The sequence below is a fragment of the Vigna umbellata genome, chromosome 4 (genome assembly GCF_029865625.1).
Source record: "Vigna umbellata cultivar VRB3 chromosome 4, Vumbellata_1.0, whole genome shotgun sequence".
Taxonomy (NCBI): Eukaryota; Viridiplantae; Streptophyta; class Magnoliopsida; order Fabales; family Fabaceae; genus Vigna; species Vigna umbellata.
In genome coordinates, this window is record NC_142168.1 from 11427941 (window position 1) to 11451271 (window position 23331).

At 39.7% G+C, this 23331-nt stretch overlaps 2 protein-coding genes and 1 pseudogene across 5 annotated transcripts in view; all 3 read left to right on the forward strand.

The window, feature by feature from the left end:
- LOC148199227 (importin beta-like SAD2) overlaps window positions 1-23331 on the forward strand; it is a 66910-nt gene that overhangs the window by 28147 nt on the left and 15432 nt on the right. The window lies entirely within an intron of this gene.
- Window positions 409-6266, forward strand: LOC124830543 (putative late blight resistance protein homolog R1B-16; annotated as a pseudogene).
- On the forward strand, window positions 8582-23243 carry LOC124842466 (uncharacterized). 3 transcript variants are annotated; one of them, XR_015785614.1, is made up of 3 exons: window positions 8582-8729; window positions 19362-22666; window positions 22968-23243. XR_015785614.1 is itself a non-coding variant. In XM_088111761.1 (3 exons), exon 1 carries the CDS (start codon window positions 14061-14063, stop codon window positions 17127-17129), a length of 3069 nt encoding a protein of 1022 aa, XP_087967887.1. In that variant the 5' UTR covers window positions 13714-14060; the 3' UTR covers window positions 17130-22264; window positions 22340-22666; window positions 22968-23243. The 3 variants fall into 3 exon arrangements, 2 of the variants coding, with proteins under 2 accessions (XP_087967887.1, XP_087967886.1); XM_088111761.1 differs by lacking the exon at window positions 8582-8729 and having other exon boundaries at window positions 13714-22264; window positions 22340-22666; XM_088111760.1 differs by lacking the exon at window positions 8582-8729 and having other exon boundaries at window positions 13714-22666.

The window sequence follows — 23331 nt, forward strand, 5'->3', positions numbered from 1 at the left end:
AAGTCTGTCCTCTTTTTTCTTCATTTATACGCGTTGCCATGTTTCGTGAGAAAGAGCATATCAAAATGTGTAGCACCTTTTCTTCCACGAAATTGCTTCCTTATCCCTGCATTGATTGGCCACACACATACTCATATCAAACGGTCAATTAGGACGACTTTTTATGGAGTATTAATTAGGTGGACATAGACAACTTCTTAGTAGGTTCCTCCACGCTTTAATTAATGATGCTGTGTTTGCACCATAAAATCCTGAATTCTTTTAAGTAAGTTCTTTCTCAATCATTTATTATGGAACAGGGTGCACGACTTCAACCTGGTCAGGGGCACGACTTCTTCAATTGAAGTCCTTTTGGCCCCCGACTTCACTTTGGTCAAAATTTGCCCATTTTGGTAATAAAGAGGGTATATGGCTAGTTTGGTGCAAAAACCGTCCAATGATTATAGGCCTAGGGAGCTTTTCCTGAGCCTTCTGAAGTGTTTGCTGTCTGCGTCTGAATATAATGATTTGTTCAAGAAAACAACGGATGGAGGTGAAGAATTGAGTGAGGAAGAACTGAAGAAGAGGGTAGCAGAAGTGTTGAAGGGAAAGAAGTACCTGGTAGTGCTTGACGACATATGGGAAACCCAACAATGGGACAAGGTCAAAGGTGCTTTCCCAGATCACCAAACAGGTAGCAGAATACTAATAACAAGTCGTGACAAGGAGGTGGCACACTATACAGGAACAACTTCCCCCTACTACCTTCCCCTCCTCGATAAACACGAGAGTTGGGAACTCTTCTCGAAGAAAGTGTTTCGAGGTGAGGAGTGCCCTTCTAATCTAGAGCCTCTGGGTAGATCCATTGTTGAGAATTGTGGGGGTTTACCACTTGCCATAGTTGTTTTGGCAGGACTTGTTGCCAGGAAGGAGAAGTCCGAAAGAGAGTGGAAGAGGATGAAGGAAGTGAGTTAGCATCTCACAGAAGACATGACTCAAGTGATGCATATATTGAAGCTTAGCTATGACAGCTTGCCTCCAAGATTAAAGCCATGCTTTCTGTATTTTGGAATCTATTCGGAAGACTACGAGATCAGTGCAAGGCAATTGATCCAGCTATGAACAGCTGAAGGCTTCAACCAGAAACAGGAGCCCCGAGTACAGCAGAGCTGGAGGATTTTGGTGACTACTACTTGGATGAGCTGGTGGATCGCAGCATGGTGCAAGTGGCAACCAGGAGAAGTGACGGTGGTGTCAAGACATGTCGGATTCATGATCTTTTCCGTTGTTAGATGTTAAGATGTGTGTTTCTGTTATTTGGGCTTAGTCTATTATGTATTAAGGGCATTGGCCCATATCTTACAATATAAATAAATTACCCTATGTGTATGCAACACACAAGGGATATTCTCTCCCAATCTTCTCTATTTCTCATATGGTATCTAGAGCACAGGAATAGTTCCAGTCAACTCCACGGTCTCCGGCACCCCTCACTGCCGCTGTCGCTGCCGCCGTCGCTGTCGCCGCTGCCGCCGCCGCCGCCGTCGCCGGAGTTCCAGAATCGACCGGCGACCACACCATCGGAATCGTCTCGGCCGGGCGACCACCGTCGTACGAAGATCGCGGCGAACGGACCTCCCACGCGCCTCCACGCGCCGCCGCAAGAGTATCCGCTGCCGCCGCTGCCGCCGCGCGTGCCGGCGCGTCGCTGGAGCTTTCCGCCGCCGATCAGCACCGCCGTGATCGCCTCCTCGCCCTCTTTCTGGATCTGTGGTCGTTGCGTCAATCGGAGCACTTTGAATTTTTAGGGTTTCTCCTTCCCTATGGCGTCTTCCTCGTCTACAAACACCTCTATTGGTGGCTCATCTTCTGATCCTTCAATATATACCAATTATGTGAATGTACACTTGTCCATTGACAAGTTAGATGGCACAAATTATGCAACATGGGCGTCCGACATCAAACTTTGGTTGAAGAGTCAAGGGTACTTAGATCATCTTACTCAAAATGTGACTACTGCTCCCATAGATGACACTTCCCGCTGGATGAAAATTGATGCTCAGTTGTGCATTGTTATAAAGTCCACCATTCACTCCTCACTGAAACAAATGTTTCGATCCTATGAAACATGTTCAGAAGTATGGGCACAAGCGAAGTTGTTATACACCAATGACACTCAGCGTCTTTATGGTGTTTGTCAGGACCTATTAACTGTTATTGGTCCGCGCAATCCTGGTCCTATGGCAGAATATTTGGGTAAAATTCATGCCCTTCTTCATGACTTTAATGATATATTACCTCCTGCTTCCACTCCTGCTGAAGAATTGGAACAGCGATCAAAGTTCTTCATGTTGTTGGCATTATACGGACTCTCTGATGATGTTTCTCATGTCCGTGATCAGATTTTGGGTTCTCCTGTCATACCCAACTTTACTTCTACTTGTTCTGCTCTTTTGCGTATACCGAGCAAACCAGTCACTGAGACATCCCCTCATACTGATGATTCCTCTGTTATGGCTGCTCAACGTGATGATCGAAGTCGGTCTCGCAAGCCAAGTAAAGGACGTCCAAAATGTGACCATTGTGGCAAGTTAGGCCACAAAATTGATAGATGTTATGCTCTCCATGGACGTCCTCCTCGACCTGTAGCAATGGCAAATTCTGATCTTTTGGGGTGATGCAGTTCTCACAGCATGTTATCTTATCAACCGCATGCCATCTTCCGTCCTAGATAACAAAATCCCTCATTCTATCTTATTTCCTCAAGACCCTCTGCATCCATTACCTCTTCGAGTTTTTGGGTCTACATGTTTTGTTCATGATTTTAGTCCTGGTCTTGATAAGTTATCTCCTAGGTCTCACAAATGTGTCTTCTTAGGATTTCCACGGTCACAAAAGGGCTATAAGTGTTTTTCCCCTTCCCTCAATCGTCATTTTATCTCTGCTGATGTCACTTTTGATGAGTCTTCTTTTTACTTTTCACATCTATCTTCTAGTTCTGTACCTCTCCCTGTTACTGTTGATATTCCTCTTATATGTGATCCTCCTGGTGATGCTCCACCCATTTTGTCTTCTCCTTCTTTAGACTCTCCTTCACCACAGGATCATCCTTCACCTCCACCCCTTCAGGTTTATAGTCGCCGTAATCGTCTCCCTCATGACTCACTTCCGGTGCCGCCTCATGTGTCTCCTCCGGCTCCAGCAACTGAGTCTGACTTGCCTATTGCCCTCCGTAAAGGTATACGCTCTACCCGTAACCCTTCACCCCATTATACTGTTCTTAATTACAACAGATTATCTCCATCTTTTTATACTTGTCTCTCATCCATTTCTTCTGTGTCAATTCCCAAATCTGTGAGTGATGCCTTAACTCATCCTGGTTGGCGTCAAGCTATGATGGATGAATTAAGTGCTTTACAGGAAAGTGGAACTTGGGAGCTGGTCCAATTACCATCTGGAAAGTCTGTTGTTGGTTGCAGGTGGGTGTATGCTATCAAGGTTGGTCCTGATGGCACGATTGATCGTCTGAAAGCTCGACTGGTTGCCAAAGGCTACACACAGATTTTTGGTTTGGATTATGGTGATACTTTTTCTCCAGTGGCAAAAATGACCTCTGTTCGCCTCTTCATTGCCATGGCCGCTCTTCGCCAATGGCCTCTTTACCAACTTGATGTCAAAAATGCTTTCCTCAATGGTGATTTGCATGAAGAAATTTATATGGAGCAACCGCCTGGCTTTGTTGCTCAGGGGGAGTCATCTGGATTGGTATGTCGTCTTCGCAAATCCTTATATGGCCTAAAACAGTCTCCTCGGGCTTGGTTTGGTAAATTCAGTTGTGTTGTTCAACAATTTGGTATGTCTCGCAGTGAAGCGGATCATTCAGTGTTCTATCGCCACTCGAGTGCTGGATGTATCTACTTAATAGTGTATGTTGATGATATTGTTCTCACAGGAAGCGACTATCTTGGCATCTCTCAGATGAAACAACACCTTTGTCATCATTTTCAAACCAAAGATCTTGGCAAACTCCGGTACTTTTTGGGTATTGAAGTAGCACAATCCAATGATGGTATTGTCATATCTCAGAGGAAGTATGCGTTAGACATCTTGGAGGAAACAGGGTTAATGAACTGTAAATCTGTTGAGACACCTATGGACCCTAACATCAAACTCCTACCAAATCAGGGGGAGCCTTTCTCAGATCCTGAACAGTACAGAAGACTAGTTGGTAAATTAAACTATCTTACTGTTACGCGTCCTGACATTTCTTTCGCAGTTAGTGTGGTGAGTCAATTTCTAAACTCCCCATGTGAAGACCATTGGGATGCAGTTGTTCGCATACTGAAGTATATTAAAAGATCACCTGGAAAAGGTTTGCTATATGGCCCTAACAACGATACAAAAATTGTTTGTTATTCAGATGCTGATTGGGCTGGTTCCCCTTCTGATAGGAGGTCTACTTCTGGATATTGTGTCTCTATTGGTAGCAACCTGATATCTTGGAAAAGTAAGAAGCAAAGTGTTGTGGCAAGGTCTAGTGCAGAAGCAGAATATAAAGCTATGGCATCAGCTACTTGCGAGCTTGTGTGGCTTAAACAATTGCTTAGTGAATTGAAATTTGGAGATGTCACTCACATGATACTTATATGTGATAATCAAGCTGCTCTCCATATTAGCTCTAACCCTGTCTTCCATGAGAGAACCAAACACATTGAAGTTGATTGTCATTTCATTCGAGAAAAAATCATATCCGGAGATATCAAGACTGAGTTTGTTAACTCAAGCAACCAGTTGGCAGACATATTCACTAAGTCCTTACGAGGACCTAGAATTGATTATCTTTGTAACAAGCTTGGAACATATGATTTATATGCTCCAGCTTGAGGGGGAGTGTTAGATGTTAAGATGTGTGTTTCTGTTATTTGGGCTTAGTCTATTATGTATTAAGGGCATTGGCCCATATCTTACAATATAAATAAATTACCCTATGTGTATGCAACACACAAGGGATATTCTCTCCCAATCTTCTCTATTTCTCATATCCGTGATCTCTGCATAATAGAGAGCAAATCCCATAAGTTTTTGAAGATTTGCACTGAGGTAAGCATCGATACTCTACCTTTGAGCAATGCTCGCAGACTGTCCTTGCAATGTAAAGAAAGGTCTAATATTTGTACAAACAAATTTAGTCGATCATACACTCGTTCCTTGTTCTTCTTTTCCGAAGTTATGTACCCACGTGGAATTCCAAAGGGTATCAAGAATGCTCGTGTGATATACTCAAAATCCAAAGGATCAATGAATTATTCACTACATGATACTTTTAAGACGATGATCCATATAAAGATTCCAGCTTCAATAGGAAACCTTAGGAATTTAGAAACGCTAGATGTAAGATACAAAGAGACTGTCTCGAGTGAAATTTGGAAGCTAAAGCGACTGAGACATGTTTATTTGAGAGGGGGAGATGAGGTACCAGAGATAGAGAGAGAAAGGTGAATCTTCAAACTCTGGTTAAGGGCTTTTGACAGACGAATGGTGTTCATGCTGAACAGGGACATGCTTATCGATGACATATTTCCAAGATTGAGAAAGCTTGTTTTGCACTATCCATTTCATCGTCCTTCCCACGAACAATTACCAACTGTAAGGTTACCAAGCCTGCAACACCTAAGCAATCTCCATAGCCTAAAAATAATTGACTTTCTAGAACTTCCACCTCACAAAAATGACTTTCCATATCATCTCACCAAGATAACCTGGAAACAAATACGTGTGGGCACTGACTTCTCTTTGTTCAGTACTGTACGATGGCTTACCAACCTTCAAATTTTGAAAATAGGAAGGCAATGCTCTGAGGTTTTGGTGCAGGAGAGTTCCCACAACTTCAAGTGCTTGAGATGAGAGGAATGAAAGTGAGAAGCTGGAGATTAGACGAATGTGCAATGCCAAATCTTCAACATCTTCTCATTGAAGCCTGTAAATACTTGAACGATCTTCCTCAACGACTCTGGTCCTTAGCTACCTTACGACAAGAGCATGCTCTGTTGCCCTCTGAAACATTGGCGAACAACCTTCAACATGTGAAATTGACGACTGCTTGTAAGCTCATAATCTCTCGTTGTTAATCATATGTGATATGAAGTTAGACCCCAATGTCACCTCGTTTACATGTTTATTTATGTTGTTTTCTTTATAGTGTTTTTTGGTTCTTATTATGTCTGTTACAGTGCTTTGATGACCTTTTCTCATTCATTTATCTGATATATCTCTTTGGTTTCTTTTTAGTTTGAGAACAGTTTCTGAAAAAAATATATTCAGGATTGGTGAGACTACATTTTAACTCTATATTTTAAAAAATAATCCGTGACTTAGATTTGTTTCTATATATCAGACAACATTGTATGGATTCCATGTCACACTTAATAATATTCGTGCTCTGGAGATTGAGTCAGTTGTTGAATCATTGAAGACAAAATTCGTTTTTTTTTTTTTAAATATGATGAGTGGGTTTTATTTGCTTCATATGATTATAATAGCCTCCAACGTAGCTATAGGCATGGTTTCTATTATGTAGCTGTTTTGGGGCGTGGGGTCATAAGGTCAAATTCAATATTGAAGATGGTTGAGTAGCATTGTAGTAGATTTGGCCGAACACTATAAATGACTACACAGGATCAAATGAGCTACTAAGGCCGAGTTGTTGGGAAGCTTGACTACATTTTGTTCTCTTCATCCAAAATATGTAAAAGGATACTTGCAGAAAACATTACTCTAATACTTAAGTTAGTAAATAACCGTTTCGGATGATTAAAAATATATATTGTATGCATGGTGTTCGAAGTTATATTGAGTCTTTATAGTAGTTGTAATGATCCTTTATATTTAGCTGACCTAATAACAACCTAATTCAACTTTAATTTGCATTAGAAATTTAATGAATCATTACTATTGATAATCTGACCATATTATATCTTGATTAACCATTACATGTATGTTTATGTATGTTTTAAAAGAATATATTATGTGAATAACTAGAGCAATAAAATTAATTTTTTTTGGTTAGTTGATAAGTATTATTAGTATCTAACACTATCCGGTGTATTAATCCATATGTCAAGTTGATTAGAAAATTGTATTTTAGTGAACTAGAAAAACTGAAGAAAAGATTGTTAGAGAAGGTGGTTCCAACATATTTGTTCAGGGGATAACAGATATTTCGATTTCAAGTAGACAATTATTCAGCCAATTCATCTTCCTATGAGCTTGTTCTTATTCCTAGCTCTACCACCATAAATCCTACATAAGGTATTTTTATACTTCTTCATATATTCTATATTTAAACTCTAAGATATCCTTCCCTCCTCTTCTTTCTATGTTTAAATATTTTATCCTTAACTTCCAATTTCAGCTCTAAATATTCTATCTTTTAACACTTTTATTCCTTTTCCTCTCCGTTTGCTTTTCTCTTTAAATCGTTATATTAACATATGATTTTTATATTTTACAACGTAAGTTGTCTATTTAGGATACATAATAAATTAGCAAAATCAAAATGTAATAATAATAATATGCGTTTTAAAACCAGTCTTAAAAAGACATAAATATTGGCAAATGCCAAACTCCAAGTAAGATTTATCATTACAAAAATATTGTCAACGACAAAAATAATGTGAAATATATTTTTGTAGTGATATAAATCATTCTTAAAACACTTCATAACTAAAAATTGTTTATATTTTTATTGAAATCTAATTAAATTAACCATAAAATAGTTTTATTTTAAAAGTAAATTTTCTTCTAATTGTTTTACTCACTTTGATTGTCGAGGAAAATATGTCGTTACAAAACGAATAACCTAATAAGTGATTATGTAGTTGTTACATGTATTTGGTATTTCTTTTTCTACTTCTGAGAATTAACTATTAGGTAATTCCTTTTGCAAATGTTAGAGTAGATAACTTGTAGGTGTCTCTCCCAACTAAAAAAACTATAATGAATATCTAGTAAGATATTTTTTCTAATATAATTAAAAATATTTAAATTTATAATATACTTAAAATTTAATTAAACCTATTAAATAAGATAGCTTCAACTTTAGTACTAATATTATCTAAATTAAATAGATATGAATTTAATCACATTTAAATCCAAAAATAAAATAAAATCATTTTGATGCAATATTAATAAAGGCTAATATACTTCCCTAAAGTTATTTGCAACATGTAGAAAAGGAATTGCCTAATTATTAAGTTATGTTTCTTTAACATAACATGTAAGCATATCTCCACCACAAGTAAGAATCACTTCCTTCTCTATTTATACATGTTTGTTCTTCAGTTCTGCATTAATTTTGTTCACATTTTCCATTTTAATCCGTAAGAACACGAGAACTGGAAGTGAGATTTGTTTGGCGTATGATTTGGAATCAGGTTTATGTTGCGTCGACTTGTATTATGTTATTGTGAAACTTTTAAATCTATGGTGACTTTAAAGTATGATTATTATGTGGTATATTTTGTAGGCACATCCATAATATTCGAATCTTTGGAAGGATATGGAGTTTGAAGTTTGCTAGAAGAAAACAAATTTTAAGGTAGGTAGGTATGACATGCATATATAAAAATTTATTATACCATTACGTAACTTGAGTTTTGTTGCCCTAATGTTACTTGAATCGGCAAAGGAGGTAGAGCTATGTTTATGCACAAAAAGTGAAGAAGGTGAAACTCGACCACTGTATCTAAGAGGTAAGTTCACTGTTATTTCATATCTAATATGCTATTATGAGCTCATTTTATATAAGTAATGATTTGTAAAGTTCATCATAAAGTAATGATTTAAGAACTAAACTAATGTTTGAGAATGATGAAAACTGTAAAAGTTGTGTGAACAAAATTGTTGTGTAAACAAAAGTATATGTTTACTTGTGAAGGAACAATTTTTAGATTATGGACCAAATCACTCAAAAGATTACATTACAAATTTGAGATATGAATTGTATAGATTAGTGAAACTAAAAGTAAATATTAGTTAGTGATTCTAGAAGTTAGGAAAAACATTAGAAAATGCATTTTTAACGAATGATTTGTCTGCCAAAAATTTTAATTAGGGTAAATGGCTTAATAAGGATTTTAACCTTCAATTATATAAAAATAAACATCATTTAATTTTTTTTTGTAGTGTTATATATAGGGTTAAATATGTTTTTAGTCCCTAAACTATTGGTCGTTTCTGATTTTCGTCCCTCTTTCAAAATAAGGTACAATTTGGTCCTCATTCTTTTCGAAAAGTTTGTTTTAGTCCTCAAAACTTTGGTTTTAGTCATTATTTTGTTGACTAAATGAGGACTTAACGGTCTTAGTTTTCGAGGACTAAAACGAATGTTTCGAAAAGAATGAGAACCAAATTGTACCTTATTTTGAAAGAGGGACGAAAACCAGAAACGACCAATAATTTATGGACTAAAAACATATTTAACCCTTATATATATATATATATATATATATATATATATATATATATATATATATATATATATATATATATATATATATATATATATGATAATCACAAGATCTGTGAGTAGAAAACAATGTTAAACAATTTGTTAAAATTTTGTTTGGTAGTAATTAAGAAGAGTAAAACATGAGAGAAAAATTATATCTTTTGGACTATAGGATATGATAATTCAAGTAGCTTTTTAGTTGAAACTAACTTACAAAGTGATCCAATTATTCCCTAATAAAAGAAAGTGACTTAGACATCACAATTTAAATAACTTTTCCTTTTATTAAGGTTGTTTATACCTATGGTTGAGATGTTTAATTAATTGTAATAGTAAAATAGATAATTTTTTGTGTATAATATCTTATTTTTAAAAGTTATGCAATAGTCATAATATCCTTAAAAATATAATAGATAAACTAATTCAAGTGTGTATGTAAATATTAAAATTTTTGTAAGTATTATTACTATTATATTTTTTACTTTTATAATTTACTGCTATTGTATGAAAGCAAATAAAAAAAATTAATGAATGACCAAACTTATTGAAAGATACATTGACACCCCTTCTTAAAAGGTGTACTGTAAAATGGATTTTAAATAAACTGGCATGATAATCACAGTTTAAACGTTACATCATAGGAAAAATATTATACTTTAATATTATGGCGTTTCCTTAAGTTCTTTTTTCATGTCTAAAAGTAACAATTATGTTAAATAGTTTATAATTTGGTAAAGATGTTGTTGATTTCGTTATTAACCAAGCTTTATTTAAATTTGTATAATTTAATATAAGATTAAACAAAATAAGGCAAAATCAAGTTTTCAAATAACTCTGGATAACCTAAACAATGAGTCTACGAAACATAGTGATCAAGAATTCATCATTATTGTATTTTTCGTCTTCTCTCTTTGCATGTTAAAGAGATAGTTTCAAAGGTATAAATCACAAACCCACATATTGAGAATAAGAATGTTTTTCATAAATGTAAAAACTGGATATTACTTATTACTCCCTGTTGTAAATTGACGAATGCTCGTACTTAGATACAGAGATAACAAAAATGGAAGACAGTGTTGTTGGCTTCCTGGTGCAGAGGTTGTCACAACTACTTGAAAGTGAAATAAAGCTCCTTTCTGGTGTGGAAGAGAAAATAAAGTCCTTGAGTAATGAATTGAAGTTCATGGATATCTTCATCAAGAGCTCAGAGGGGAAGTACAAAGATGCAGTGGTGAAAGAAGTGGTGACGCAAATAAGAGATGTCGCCCACAAAGCAGAAGATGTGGTGGACACTTACATTCTCAACATCGCCAAACACAAACGTAGAAACAAACTGTGTCGGTTATTCCACCTCAAAGAAAAACTCGTTGTAAAAGTGGGAAGGAAGATTTGATTCCATGGAGGCGACGTTGGAGGATATTCAAGCGGAGTGGAGGGGAATGGCTCGAAAAGCAAATCGTGACCGTGGAAGACGAAACATTAATCGCGACCGTGGGAGAAGAAGGAACCAGCGTCGGAGCTCCGAAGGGAGTCGCGATTCCGTCAACGCTGAACGCAAACGGCGACCACCAGAGAAGTCGGAGGACGAAGCGGAAGAGGACAGAGGAGACGTGCAACGTAGCGGGATGAAGCGCATTGAACTCCCAACATTCGAAGGAGTGGACCCCATGGGCTGGATCGCGAAGGCAGAGAAATTTTTCGATCTACAGAACTTGACGGAGAGGAAGAAGATGAAGTTGGTATATACCTGTATGGAGAGAGGCGCGAGCTACTATTGGATTCGTTTCTGGCGGAAGAAAACCCGACATCCAAATTGGAAGATATTCACGGAAGCGCTGACGCGGAGGTTCGGCGAACTGAATCGAGACACCGTTTGTGAGGAGCTGGCAGCGGAGCGACAGGAGGGAAGCGTCAACAAGGACTTCCAGGAGTTGGGAAATTCGGTGCCACAAGCATCGGGAAAACCAGATCACTCATTTTCTGTTTCTGTCGATCTTGGAGCTGGCATTATAAATGGTGTTGAGGCTGTGGGGGCTATTGAGCGAAGATCAGATACTTATTCGTTGATTGGTGATCCGTTCAATCTTGGGTCGACAATGATGAACAGTGATTGCCTTCGCAATGACAAAGAAACCAAACAAAACAATTCGGCAAATAGACCATTTAATTCCGAAAGGGACAGTTCGGTGGAAAGAAAGCTTGATGAGGATATTTTGAGCTCTCAGGTGAGGAGGGTTAGGGATTGGCACTACACTCACTTGGAGCATGATTGTGCTGCTTCACTTAATAATGTTTCTCTTTCCGATGGGAATCACGATAAAGTGTATAGGAGTTTTGGAGGAGATCATGGTATGATTATAAGGGGTCACAGTTTCGTTGTTGAGTATCTGGGAGAAAGAATCACAATTCCCTTGAACCACATTGTAACAAATGTGTCAAATGATATCAAGGAGCCTGGTCAAAATTATAAAATCAAAGTTTCTACAGCAAATAACAACGATTTCTTTGGTGATTCTGTTCTTGTTACTGTTTTACTGGGCAGTTTGAAGGCTGGAACTATACAGTGGTACCCACCTTTGCCACAATGGAAATGTTTTTCGGGGAAGCGTTTTAGTTATGGAACTCTAAATACAGTGGTTCTGGAATTTCCTAGTGAAGTTTGGGATTATGCTGGGGACTACTTGGCAGCAACAAATGCGAGGAGAAACACTGGTCACTACTTTATGTTTTGTAATGTTAGGAACGCAGTTGGGGTTCCTGCCCTTATTGCATTAGAAGTTGGTAAAGTAGCCATAGATGGTCAAAGCTGGAGCTCTTCGGGTCATCTCAAACATGCAATTAAGGTTCTCCGAAAATTTTTTGGGCAGGATTCAGTTCCAGATCATGTTACATATGTGGTGACTGATTGGGATACTGTTTGGGGGGCGATGATGAGTGGACTACGTGAGTCTGTTAGCAAAATGGACATATTGAGCACTGGAAATGAATATATTGTTGAGATGAAGGGATTAGAAATCAGAGACAAACTTTATCTCTTTGAGTCGGGAGGTTTGGATGGGAATTTAGGAGCTACCTGTTTGGCATCCCTGGGAAAAATGAAAGTAGATTGGTGGCAGTTGAGCATGGAGATTGAGCAGGAAGAATGGAAGACATCGGTGGAGGATTCGAGGAGCAGAATGTTGGAAGTTGATAGAATCCAGGAAGAATGGAAGATATTGGAGGAGGATTTGCCACCACCCAAGCCTCCAGACTTGAATTGGAGGGCATCACCTGGGAAGGGAAGAGGAGCATTACGGCAAATAACAGTTCCCTAACTTCAACCTTGAGGACAAGGTTGATTTTGAGGGGGAGAGTAATGTTAGGAATAAAAGGCCCCATGAAGTCGATGCTGAGATAGAGAAGATCAAGAGTCGTATCGATGAGATTTATAAAAACCAGGAGAGGTATGGCATCAAAGAAGGTGAATTCCAAAGCGAAGAAGCAGTTTCAACAGAATGGCGCCGCAAAAGGAGGATGGATGTGGAGGAAGAAGATGTTGTGGGCTTAGTGAATGAGAGCGACATTGTCATTCAACAGCTCCAGAAAGACGATGTGCGTCTTAATGTTGCTTCTATAGTCGGAATGGGAGGATTGGGTAAAACCACTCTTGCCCGTAAGATCTATAACAAGGACAATGTGAAGAGGATATTTCCTTGTCGTGCATGGGGTAACGTGTCTAACGATTACAGGCCCAAGGAGCTTTTTCAAAGTCTCCTGAGGAGCTTAAATCTTTCTGGATTTGAAAATTTAAGCGAGGAGGATTTGAAGAAGGAGGTAGTCAAAGGGTTGAAGGGGAAGACATATTTGATAGTGCTTGATGACATATGGGAAACACGAGTTTGGGATGACATAAAAGGAGCCTTTCCAGATGATAATATAGGTAGCAGAGTGTACTAGTCGGGGGCGGACGCCCATTTCAACACTCGTCGTCAAAGCGGTATATGACCGTCCGCCCATTTCACCATCCAAGTCATAGGACCGTCCGCCTTTTCAACACTTGAAACCTGTGAGATTACATCACCAATGACTAATAGGGAGGATTGAGTACGACAGGACGGGCGCCCATGTCGCGCAGGATGAATAACACATCCCAAGGCCGGCCGCCCAATGAGTAGATCCCGTGACAATGGCCGACCATGCTACTAATCATCTTGGCTTAATGAAAATCGACTCGGTTTAAGGTAAGTAGAGTTTAGAAGCTGTTGGGCTGTCATGGGCCGTGATTAACTTTTCACTAATCCTAAGCCCATAGCGAAAACTATAAATACAAGTCCAGGGTGAGTGGTAGAAAGGGGACATTAAATGCATATTTATTACTATCCCTGAGAAAAGCCATCGCTCTGAAACTGACTTTGGCATCGGAGAATCTTTTGCAAGTCTCCCCCCCTCAGGATCAAGAAGGAAACTAAGACTTGAAGAGAAGATTAGCCACAGGAGCAAGATAGCAGGAGAACTCGGAGATTTGGAATAGCACAGCCCTACACATCCGAAACATTTGGCGCCCACCGTGGGGCCGTGTGATTTTAAAAACCCAATGGTGACCACGAGAAACATGAGCATGGACGACCCTGTGGAGATGATCAGAGTTTTACAGCAAAAAATGGATGAAATGCAGCAACGACATGAGGACGAGTTGGCGGCGGTGAAGGCCGACTGTGAAGCCCGGATAGCCCAGGAGGTTGGAAGGGAAGATGAAGGAGAGGAGCGAGCGGATAAAGGAAAGGCGACGGCGGAAGAACGTACGCCTCAAGATACCGAGTGTGATAAAACTTGGAGGCCTACCGGGTCAGAGGCGGAGGGAAGTAAAGCTAAATCGGTGCATGCAGAGAGCGCTGCCGAGGATAGACGAATGGTGGTGAAATCGGAGCCCTCATCCACTTTGTTACTTCCCTTCACCCAAAACATAATGGATGTCCAAATCTCGGAACAATTTGTGGCTCCACAATTTAAAATGTATAATGGCACGACGGACCCCGAGGCCCATATCAAGACATTCTCGAATGCAATGGCATTCCGAACGGGCAATGATGCCATTTGGTGTCGAGCGTTCTCGCTTTCATTGGAGGACGAAGCATTGGAATGGTTTAACACCCTCCCTCCTAATTCCATAGAGAATTTCGCTGGACTGAAACAGCTGTTCATTAAACAATTCGCGGCCAATAGTACCCAAGACTTGACCGTATTCGAATTGGTTACCCTCAAGCAGGGGAAGGAAGAAACGCTATGGGCGTTCATGGATAGATACCAGAAAACCGTCCGGCGGGTAAAGAGCCTGACACCAGAGCTCGCCCTCCACTACATTCTACTGGCCCTCAAGCCGGGACCGTTCAAAGATAGCGTCTGCAGACGAGCGCCTAAGACGATGGAAGAGTTGAGAGAGCGGGCGGCAGATGAAATAAGGGTAGAGGAGATGAAGCTCTCCTATAAGAGGGAGAACCAGGAGACGAGGGGGGAAAGGGCGGACGGCGGTAAGCCCGGTGCCTCAGCAGGAAAACCGTCTGGCCCAAGACATAAGGAGCAGAGAAGAGGACCCCGCTTCCAGCAATACACCCCCCTGAACGTCCCAAGGGAGAAAATCCTTCGGGAAGTGCTGAGTGCAGATTTGATCCCGGAGCCGGAGAGGCGCCCAACCCCGAAGGGTGCAGACGGGAGCAAGCACTGCGCTTACCACAAAAATATGGGTCACACCACCGAGGAGTGTGTGACCCTCAAGGATAAAATAGAGGAACTCATCCGGGCGGGAAAGCTCAAGAAGTACGTACGCGATGAGCGTCCTCCACAACCGGCAGAACGACCTGCACAACGATCGGGTTACCGTTCGGACAGGCCGAGGAAATCAAGGACCGAGCGACCTCACTCAGAGCGGCGACATAGCCGAAGCCGCAGCCGAAGTCGAGAACGCCCCCTGCGGGGGCACATCAACACAATTTCTGGAGGGTTCGCGGGGGGAGGATCGTCGTCCTCCGCTCGTAAACGCCACATACGAACCCTCCAATCTGTACACCTGGTGGACAAACCACGTCGCACCATGCCACCCATCACCTTCTCAGACGAAGATTTCCACGCGCCTGACCCCGACCAGGACGATCCGATGGTCATAACCGCCGAGATCGCACGTTATGGAGTCAGCAAAGTCCTGGTTGACCAGGGAAGTTCAGTCAACATCCTGTACTGGAAAACCTTCCTGCAGATGGACATCTCAGAAGATGTTATCGTCCCCTATGATGGGCAGATTGTGGGATTTGCAGGAGAAAGGGTCGATACTAGGGGGTATGTGGAGTTGAGGACAAGGTTGGGGACCGGCCGCTCTAGCGAGGAGAAGAGGGTTCGGTATCTGCTGGTTGAGGCAAACACCTCGTATAATGTATTGCTCAGACGGCCATGCTTGAACGCGTTCGGAGCGATCGTCTCTACGCCCCACCTCACGATGAAATACCCCTCCAAGAAGGGAATTATATGCACGGTCCGGGCGGACCAGAAGACGGCCCGAGAGTGCTATGCTGTGGGTTTAAAGTTGCATACCCGGCAAACGAAGCGAAGGGCGGTCGGTTCTGAGGTGGCCATGGCGGACCTCAATCCCAGGACGAACACGGAAGACCGCCTAGAACCAATGGGAGAAACCCAACCTGTCTTGATAGGAAGGGATCCCACCCAGACGATCGTCATCGCCAGGGAGCTGAACCCTGGATTGGAGAAGGAGTTGAGGGCACTCCTATGGAAGAACATGGATTTATTTGCCTGGACGACGGTCGACATGCCCGGAATCCATCCCGCGGTCATGTGCCATAAACTCTCGCTTTTTAAAGACGCCCGTCCGGTCGCTCAGAAGAAGCGAAGGATGGGCGAAGAAAAACGAGAAGTTGTTCAAGAGGAAGTGAGAAAGTTGAAGGAAGCTGGTTTTGTCCGAGAAGTCACTTATACTACGTGGTTAGCCAACGTGGTAATGGTGAAGAAAGCAAGTGGGAAGTGGCGCATGTGCACCGACTATACTGACTTGAATAAAGCGTGCCCGAAGGACTCCCATCCCCTACCCAGCATAGATGCCTTGGTGGACGGCGCCTTCGGACATCGAGTGTTAAGCTTCCTATATGCGTACTCCGGATATAACCAGATACCCATGTATGGGCCGGACGTCGAAAAGACGGCGTTCATCACAGAGAAGGCTAACTTCTGTTATGAAGTGATGCCGTTCGGCCTGAAGAACGCAGGGGCGACATACCAACGCTTAATGGACAAGATCTTCCGGGAGCAGATAGGCCGGTGCATGGACGTATATGTGGACGACATGGTCGTCCGATCCTCGGATGAACATGGGCACATCAAGGACCTGGAAGAGGTGTTTCGCCAAGTAAGGAAGTTCGGCATGCGTTTAAACCCCGCCAAATGCACATTTGGGGTCGCCGCCGGAAAGTTCCTGGGCTTCATGTTGACGTCCCGGGGAATCGAGGCTAATCCGGACAAATGCGAGGCGATACTGCAGATGCAAAACCCGACCACCCTTAAGGAGGTCCAAAGGCTCATCGGACGCCTCACCGCCCTGTCGCGGTTTATTCCCAAATTGGCCGAGAGGGTAAGACCGGTCCTGCGCAAATTGACACTGTAGTGTGGCCTAAAACAAATGTTTAAATGTCATATTTTCTCAAAATATAGATTTCTGTAAACCAATATCTTAGAAGAGAGACAATAAGTATAAAATTTATAAGATCCCATTAGTTAAGGTTATGTTTGACCCGGCTTACTATTTACTTACAAGCTACTCTAAAGTTAAAGCTAAAAATAAGAAGTTTAAAAAAGTAGAAGATGTTTGGTAGTCATATCTTAAAAACTCCTAAGCAAAAAGATTTGGTTCATTGTTCCACATCATCAATTAGTTCAGGAAGAATTGAAGGAGACTAAGGAATGCAGCTCATTAGTAAAAACTACTGTACTTAGCATTTTTTTTAAAAGCTATTTTTCCTCCCTTTTCCTTTATTAAAATTAAGGTCCTCATCTTTTTAAGAGCTTGTGTTTGGCAAAACTTTTCCTTTAAAGGGGAAGGAAAGCCAAAAGAAAAGTTGGGCCAAACAGTACCTACATTTATGGCTTAAATACTAGTTATAATGACTTGGGCAAGCTTCGAAGGTTGATTCAGCCCATCAGATGTCAATTCTAATAATAGTAAACATAACTATCTGTTCATAAAGAAATTGAGCAAAGTCCAGCATATCAAGCATGGACATGAACGTTTATCAAAGATGTCTAGTTTTCTGCTTAGAATATGGGGGAAGAATGTTATGGCTTTTATAATAGAAAGCTGCTGAAAAACAATGAAACTTCACTTCCTTTTGCACCATTAGAAAATCTAACAGCCATGATCAACTAAAATCAGATTCATTTCACATTCAAATTACAGTTTTACATACTAAGTACCCATGATACCTTTAGTGTCAGACATCAAATAATCTTTTAAACGAAAAAGCCTACAAACACCATTTAGAGTGTAGATGTTGAGAGATGTCACCAATGTCTTTACCAGAAGTCTCTAATCACCATCTAGAGGGGACAAGCTAGATTATAGATAAATGTTGTTCACGTGATAAGACAGCTAAAATCAAACAAGACTAACGGAAAAGAGAAAGATGCAAGGTTTAGTGATTCAAACGCATCATATAGGTTCTATGGTAACACAGAACTCATGTGAAGGATCTGGCTTAGTTGTGTAAAAGAAATTGCATAGTCACTATACACATGGAATTTAAGTTTTCGAGAAAGTAAACTTTATTAAGTACAATTGGGAGGACTTTTTGTATGATTAAAAAATCTTAGGCAATATAAACCAATAATGATAATAATCAACAAGCCAAAATGTGAATTAGAAACTATTTGTGTGTGACAATCAATGGAAGCTATTGAGATTCCACAACTGTAGATATGGCTAAAGTAGAGCTTATAAAGGTTTGGGAAATCCTTGCCTCATGAGCTAGATTTAGGGTTAAATTAGCCCAAATTAAAGATAAAAAAACGGTGTTCTGTCATCAGAAAACATACTACAATATCTGCAAAAAATATAATGTGGATGGACACTAACAAAAAACATGATAAGAAAACTAAAGAATTAATCCCCAAAAGAGTTATTAATAACAACATAAGAAAAAGTAATCTAATTCCGATATGTATTAAATGAATGGCATACTGGTCTGGTAATAATGGAGTCATCTTCACTTTAGGTTGCACAACATGCCCAATAGCAAAAATACCACCTCCATTTACTCCATTTAAACAATGAGCAAACATCTTTTTCACTTTGCCAGAAGAAGCAAGTTGTGAAATCATTGAAGAATTAGCTTTTCCAAATCCAAGTATTCCGTCAAGTGCTTCTTCATTTGAAGAACTTAGATCTCCAGATTGTCTAGCACCACACCTACAAAGTATTCATTTTAATTATAAATAGCACCACAACATTAAATCATCCAACATAATAATAATCACCAGGAAGCCATTACAACCTAAGTGCCTCCAGAATCACATCCAGGTGGTATTAGAAAAGGCACTTCTAGGACTGTCCCACATATTTAGGTGTTCTATTCAAAGCCTCGGTATTTACTAAACCATTTTATTTACAGTATGTTTGATAAAACTGAAAATGTAGCAGTTAAAGATAGTAAATTCAAGTTTAGCATTTCCCAAACCTAAAAAGGATAAAATACAGTAAATTATAATCCACAAAAATAGTTTCTGATGATACATCAATGACAGGACAAATTGCTGAATTATTCAATACTCTTTTGCATAAATTTATTTTCAGTCTAAGGTTCACATAACACAACTTACCTAATAAACTTACAGTAAATTCCAGGTTGGAACACTGCAAAAAGTACAAACGTCATCATTGTTCTCACTATTAATCTTCTCAACTGAAAATTATAACCAAAGCCAAGTATTTTCCCAGGCACCAACATCAATTTTGGCTTTGGTGAGGGCTTAGACCAAATTTGTAGTGAAACAAAAAATCAAACTCAACACTTTGAAATGTAATACCTGCACACAGGCCAGTGCATCCACTTTATGTTAAGATAATATCTATATATGAGAAATTATGGTATTTCAGGTTTGCAACTAAAGCATCAGGTTAAATTACTATAAACACGCATGCGTGGTTTGAGTTCATTACTTATGAGAAATTAATATCCAATAGCAGCAACAGATTAAAAGTAATACCATGCATTACTGCCACATGAAAACTCACCCAAATATAATACTTCCATTAGCTGAATCAGTTTTAAGGTCCCCAGACACTTGCTCGTAAAGTACAATATCCTTTACGAAGTCACCAGCAGTTGAGCTCCCATCACCATATATCTCCAGATATGGACAGGTAATATTAGTAGTGCATCCGGAGAGAAGACCTCCATTTACCTCTTTGCAGAACTGTTGATCACACGGAACACATTGACCAGAGGATGACTCCTTTATGTCATAGAGTGTAAGGTCCATCTGTGATACACAAAAAAAAAATTAAATGAATAAAAACATCAATGTTAACATGAGGAGGCAAACAACTAGAACATACATGGTAAGGACAGAAAAAGACAACACTGACTCACATAGAAAATTTACCAGAGGACAACACTGACTCACACAGAAGACAACACGTTGCTACCAAGGCACAATAAAAAATTATACATGGTATGAGAATGATCATCTCGCAGACCTAGAATGCATCTAAGGAACTGTTTGGCATGTTAAAGAGGATGTAACAAAGAAAAAAAGCACCCTTCTGTGCTTTATTCTTTTTGGCTCCAACTACTTATAGTGTGTTTGGTAATTGGTAACATGTTGATTTGCACTCATTGGTTTTCTGAAGCAACAAATAGTTGTTTTTATGTTGATTTCACCGTGAACATACAGTCAATTTAGATTTCTACATTGTTACAAAACAAGCACTTAGTGAACCCAAAAAATACCACATTAACCCTGTGTTCTAAAAGTAAGAATAGTGCATGCCCTGACAGTGTAAAAGGCTTTTACTTGTCAACCAATCAGAAACTGCCATGTACGGTAATTTTGTAGACTTTAACAACACCTATCTCTGAGGAAAATGATTTTTTGACTCCAATGCATTGATTGACAACCCACTTTTAGGGGAATTTTAGTCATTTTCCCTGTAGCTTAGCAGCTCATGATTCACGAGATATTTTTACTGTAATACTATATATATTTTACTGTAGCACTATACGTATTTTACTATAGCATTTTACTGTAGTATTTATACATAAAATTATTTTATTTCAAAAATATCTAGTATCTTAATTTCAACTAATTTCACGGTCTTACAGTGAGCATAATTTGTTACTATAATTATTTAAAAATTAAAATTATACAATATAATCATTTACCTCCGTAACTAAATCAAACACACATGACTGGTACAGTGACATGTGAAACGTTCTACCTCTTAGTGTATTTTAAAATACTAAGTTATGTTTATTTAGTCAATGTTTGTTAGGTATTATTTAAACAAACCTTACGAACCCGATTTGATACTATTGAATAAGGGTATTAACAAGTCCTAAATATGAATAAAAATAAATATGTTTTGTTTTTTATTACCTGACCTAATCAATTGTGGTATTAGGATAATAATTGCAATAATAATAGTCATAATAGTTGTGACGCTAGTAAAAAAAGGTTTTTTTAACGCGTTGTATATGCTCGGTTTTATTGAAACCGAAATATATAAAAATGCGGTGACATTTTCGTAGTTTTGGGAAAGTTATATGCTTCGGTTTAAAAATAACTGAAATTCAAAAAGTCTACGGTTAAATCAATAACGGAGGCATAATATACTGTCAACTCATCCTGCTATCTTAAATATACACTGACAAATGTTAAGAAAATTAAATATTGCCTCGATCACAATCAGAACCAAGGCATAAATATTACCACGTAACAAAATTCCCATTATATTTTTCATTTTTAATTATTTTCTAATTGGTTAGGCATCGGTTAAGCTTGTAACCGAGACACTATAGCTTCTAATATTCCGAAGTAACCCTTCAGATTTCTTCCTCTTCTTCTCGCGCAAACTCTTCCATCTCACTGTTGTTCTCCAACCCCCTCCAAACAGAGCCGTCTCTGTCGCCACCTCTCTGCCGTTCAGTCGCCACCACGCCGCCGGTGTTCTCGCTCAAGAAGAAGCCTCGCGCTGCCTCGTCGCCGGTCTTCCTCGTTGTTCGTCGAAATCGTACCGGACTCCGTCACCGACGTCGTCCTCACCGACCGCTGAAACCCTAGGCCGCCGCTAGGAGCCCCCGCTGCCCTCCAAGCGATGGCCTCGCTCCTTGCGCTGCTTGCTCTAAGCCCTGCCCCGCCGCCGCTGGGAGCCACCAGAACCTCGTCGTGTGCGACGGTTGCGAGCGCAGCTTCCACCTCGCCTGCGAGTGCGTTGCCTCTGGAGTGAAGAGGAAGCGGTGGTCGGTTGGAGTGATAACAGATCCTAGGGTTCTAATACAGATCCCCATCATTTGAGTTTGGTTATATTTGATACTAGCCAGTTACCAAATTCAAAATGCAGTTTTCCGATGGTTCTGCAGAGGTGTAGTTAAAAATAGGAGGTTTGGATATTCGAAGCTCCAGAGACATATCAGTTGATACACACAATACTTCTTTAGCTATCAGAGTGTTGCGACAAGGAGCTCCCATCACACTTATAGAAACTAATCCTCTTTTTGATAGGATTAAATCCTCTGAAACAATATGGTTGGTTTGTGTGTTTGGAAGTACTAAAGAAATGTTTCTAGTTTTTGCCTTAGTTGATTTTTCTGATTGGGACAGGTATATAGATGATGACGAACTTGTCCTGAGCTGCAAGAAACAGGACCCGGATTTGAAATGGCCTGACATCATGGAGTCGTGGGAATCACTTGCTGCAGGATCTTCACAATTCTTGCAAGGAACATCAATATATCTTGTTGGTGATTCAACAGAAATCAACCCAGGAGGACGGATGAGCTGGTTGATGGTCCTAACGCTGCGTATATGAGCTCTGCTGTTCTTGATAGATGGGAAGATAGATTGCACGACATTTTCAACGGGCATCCCTATGATATGCTTGATGCTGCTCTTACTGATACCCTCTCCAAGTTTCCCTTGGATATCAAGGTCATTTATTACTCCTTATGTTATCATCATGAATTACATATTCATGACTGAGATCTATCTGATCAATATGAATCTTTTGTCCATTAAAATATAGATCTTGTTTCCAGTTTTACATAAATCAGTTATCATTTCTGGGAATATGTTTTCCAGCTGTGGATATAATAAAAATGTTAACAACTTAAGTCAGCTTTTACGGATACAAAACTATATATCAAAGGATTCACTTCAATGTTTGATGCTGTGACTTGTGTGTAACTTTCATCAATGGGTTATAAATTTTAGTGTTTGGTGTTCTTCTCAGGTACACACCACTTAGCACAAAAGAGTTATTGGAAACATATACCAAGCAGACTGTGGATTCATGTGAGCGCCATTTCTATGCCTTGCTTCTTATTCACAAAGCCTTCTATTTTTTTTCTCATGCTGCAGATTCCTGACAAACATAGTGACTTAAAGAATTGTTCTCAGAGATTCTATTTTTTTCTCAGAGACTCTATTTATGAATTGTTCTGATAATGAGTTGTAAAATAATTTTCTGTTACATGCAGTAAATGGTTGGATGGTTGGTGTCGTAGAATTGAATTTGCAAAAAGAAAATCATTCTAATGCCTCGGTTCAAATCCAAACCGAGGCATAAGACCCAATCACAAAAAAAAAGTAAAAAA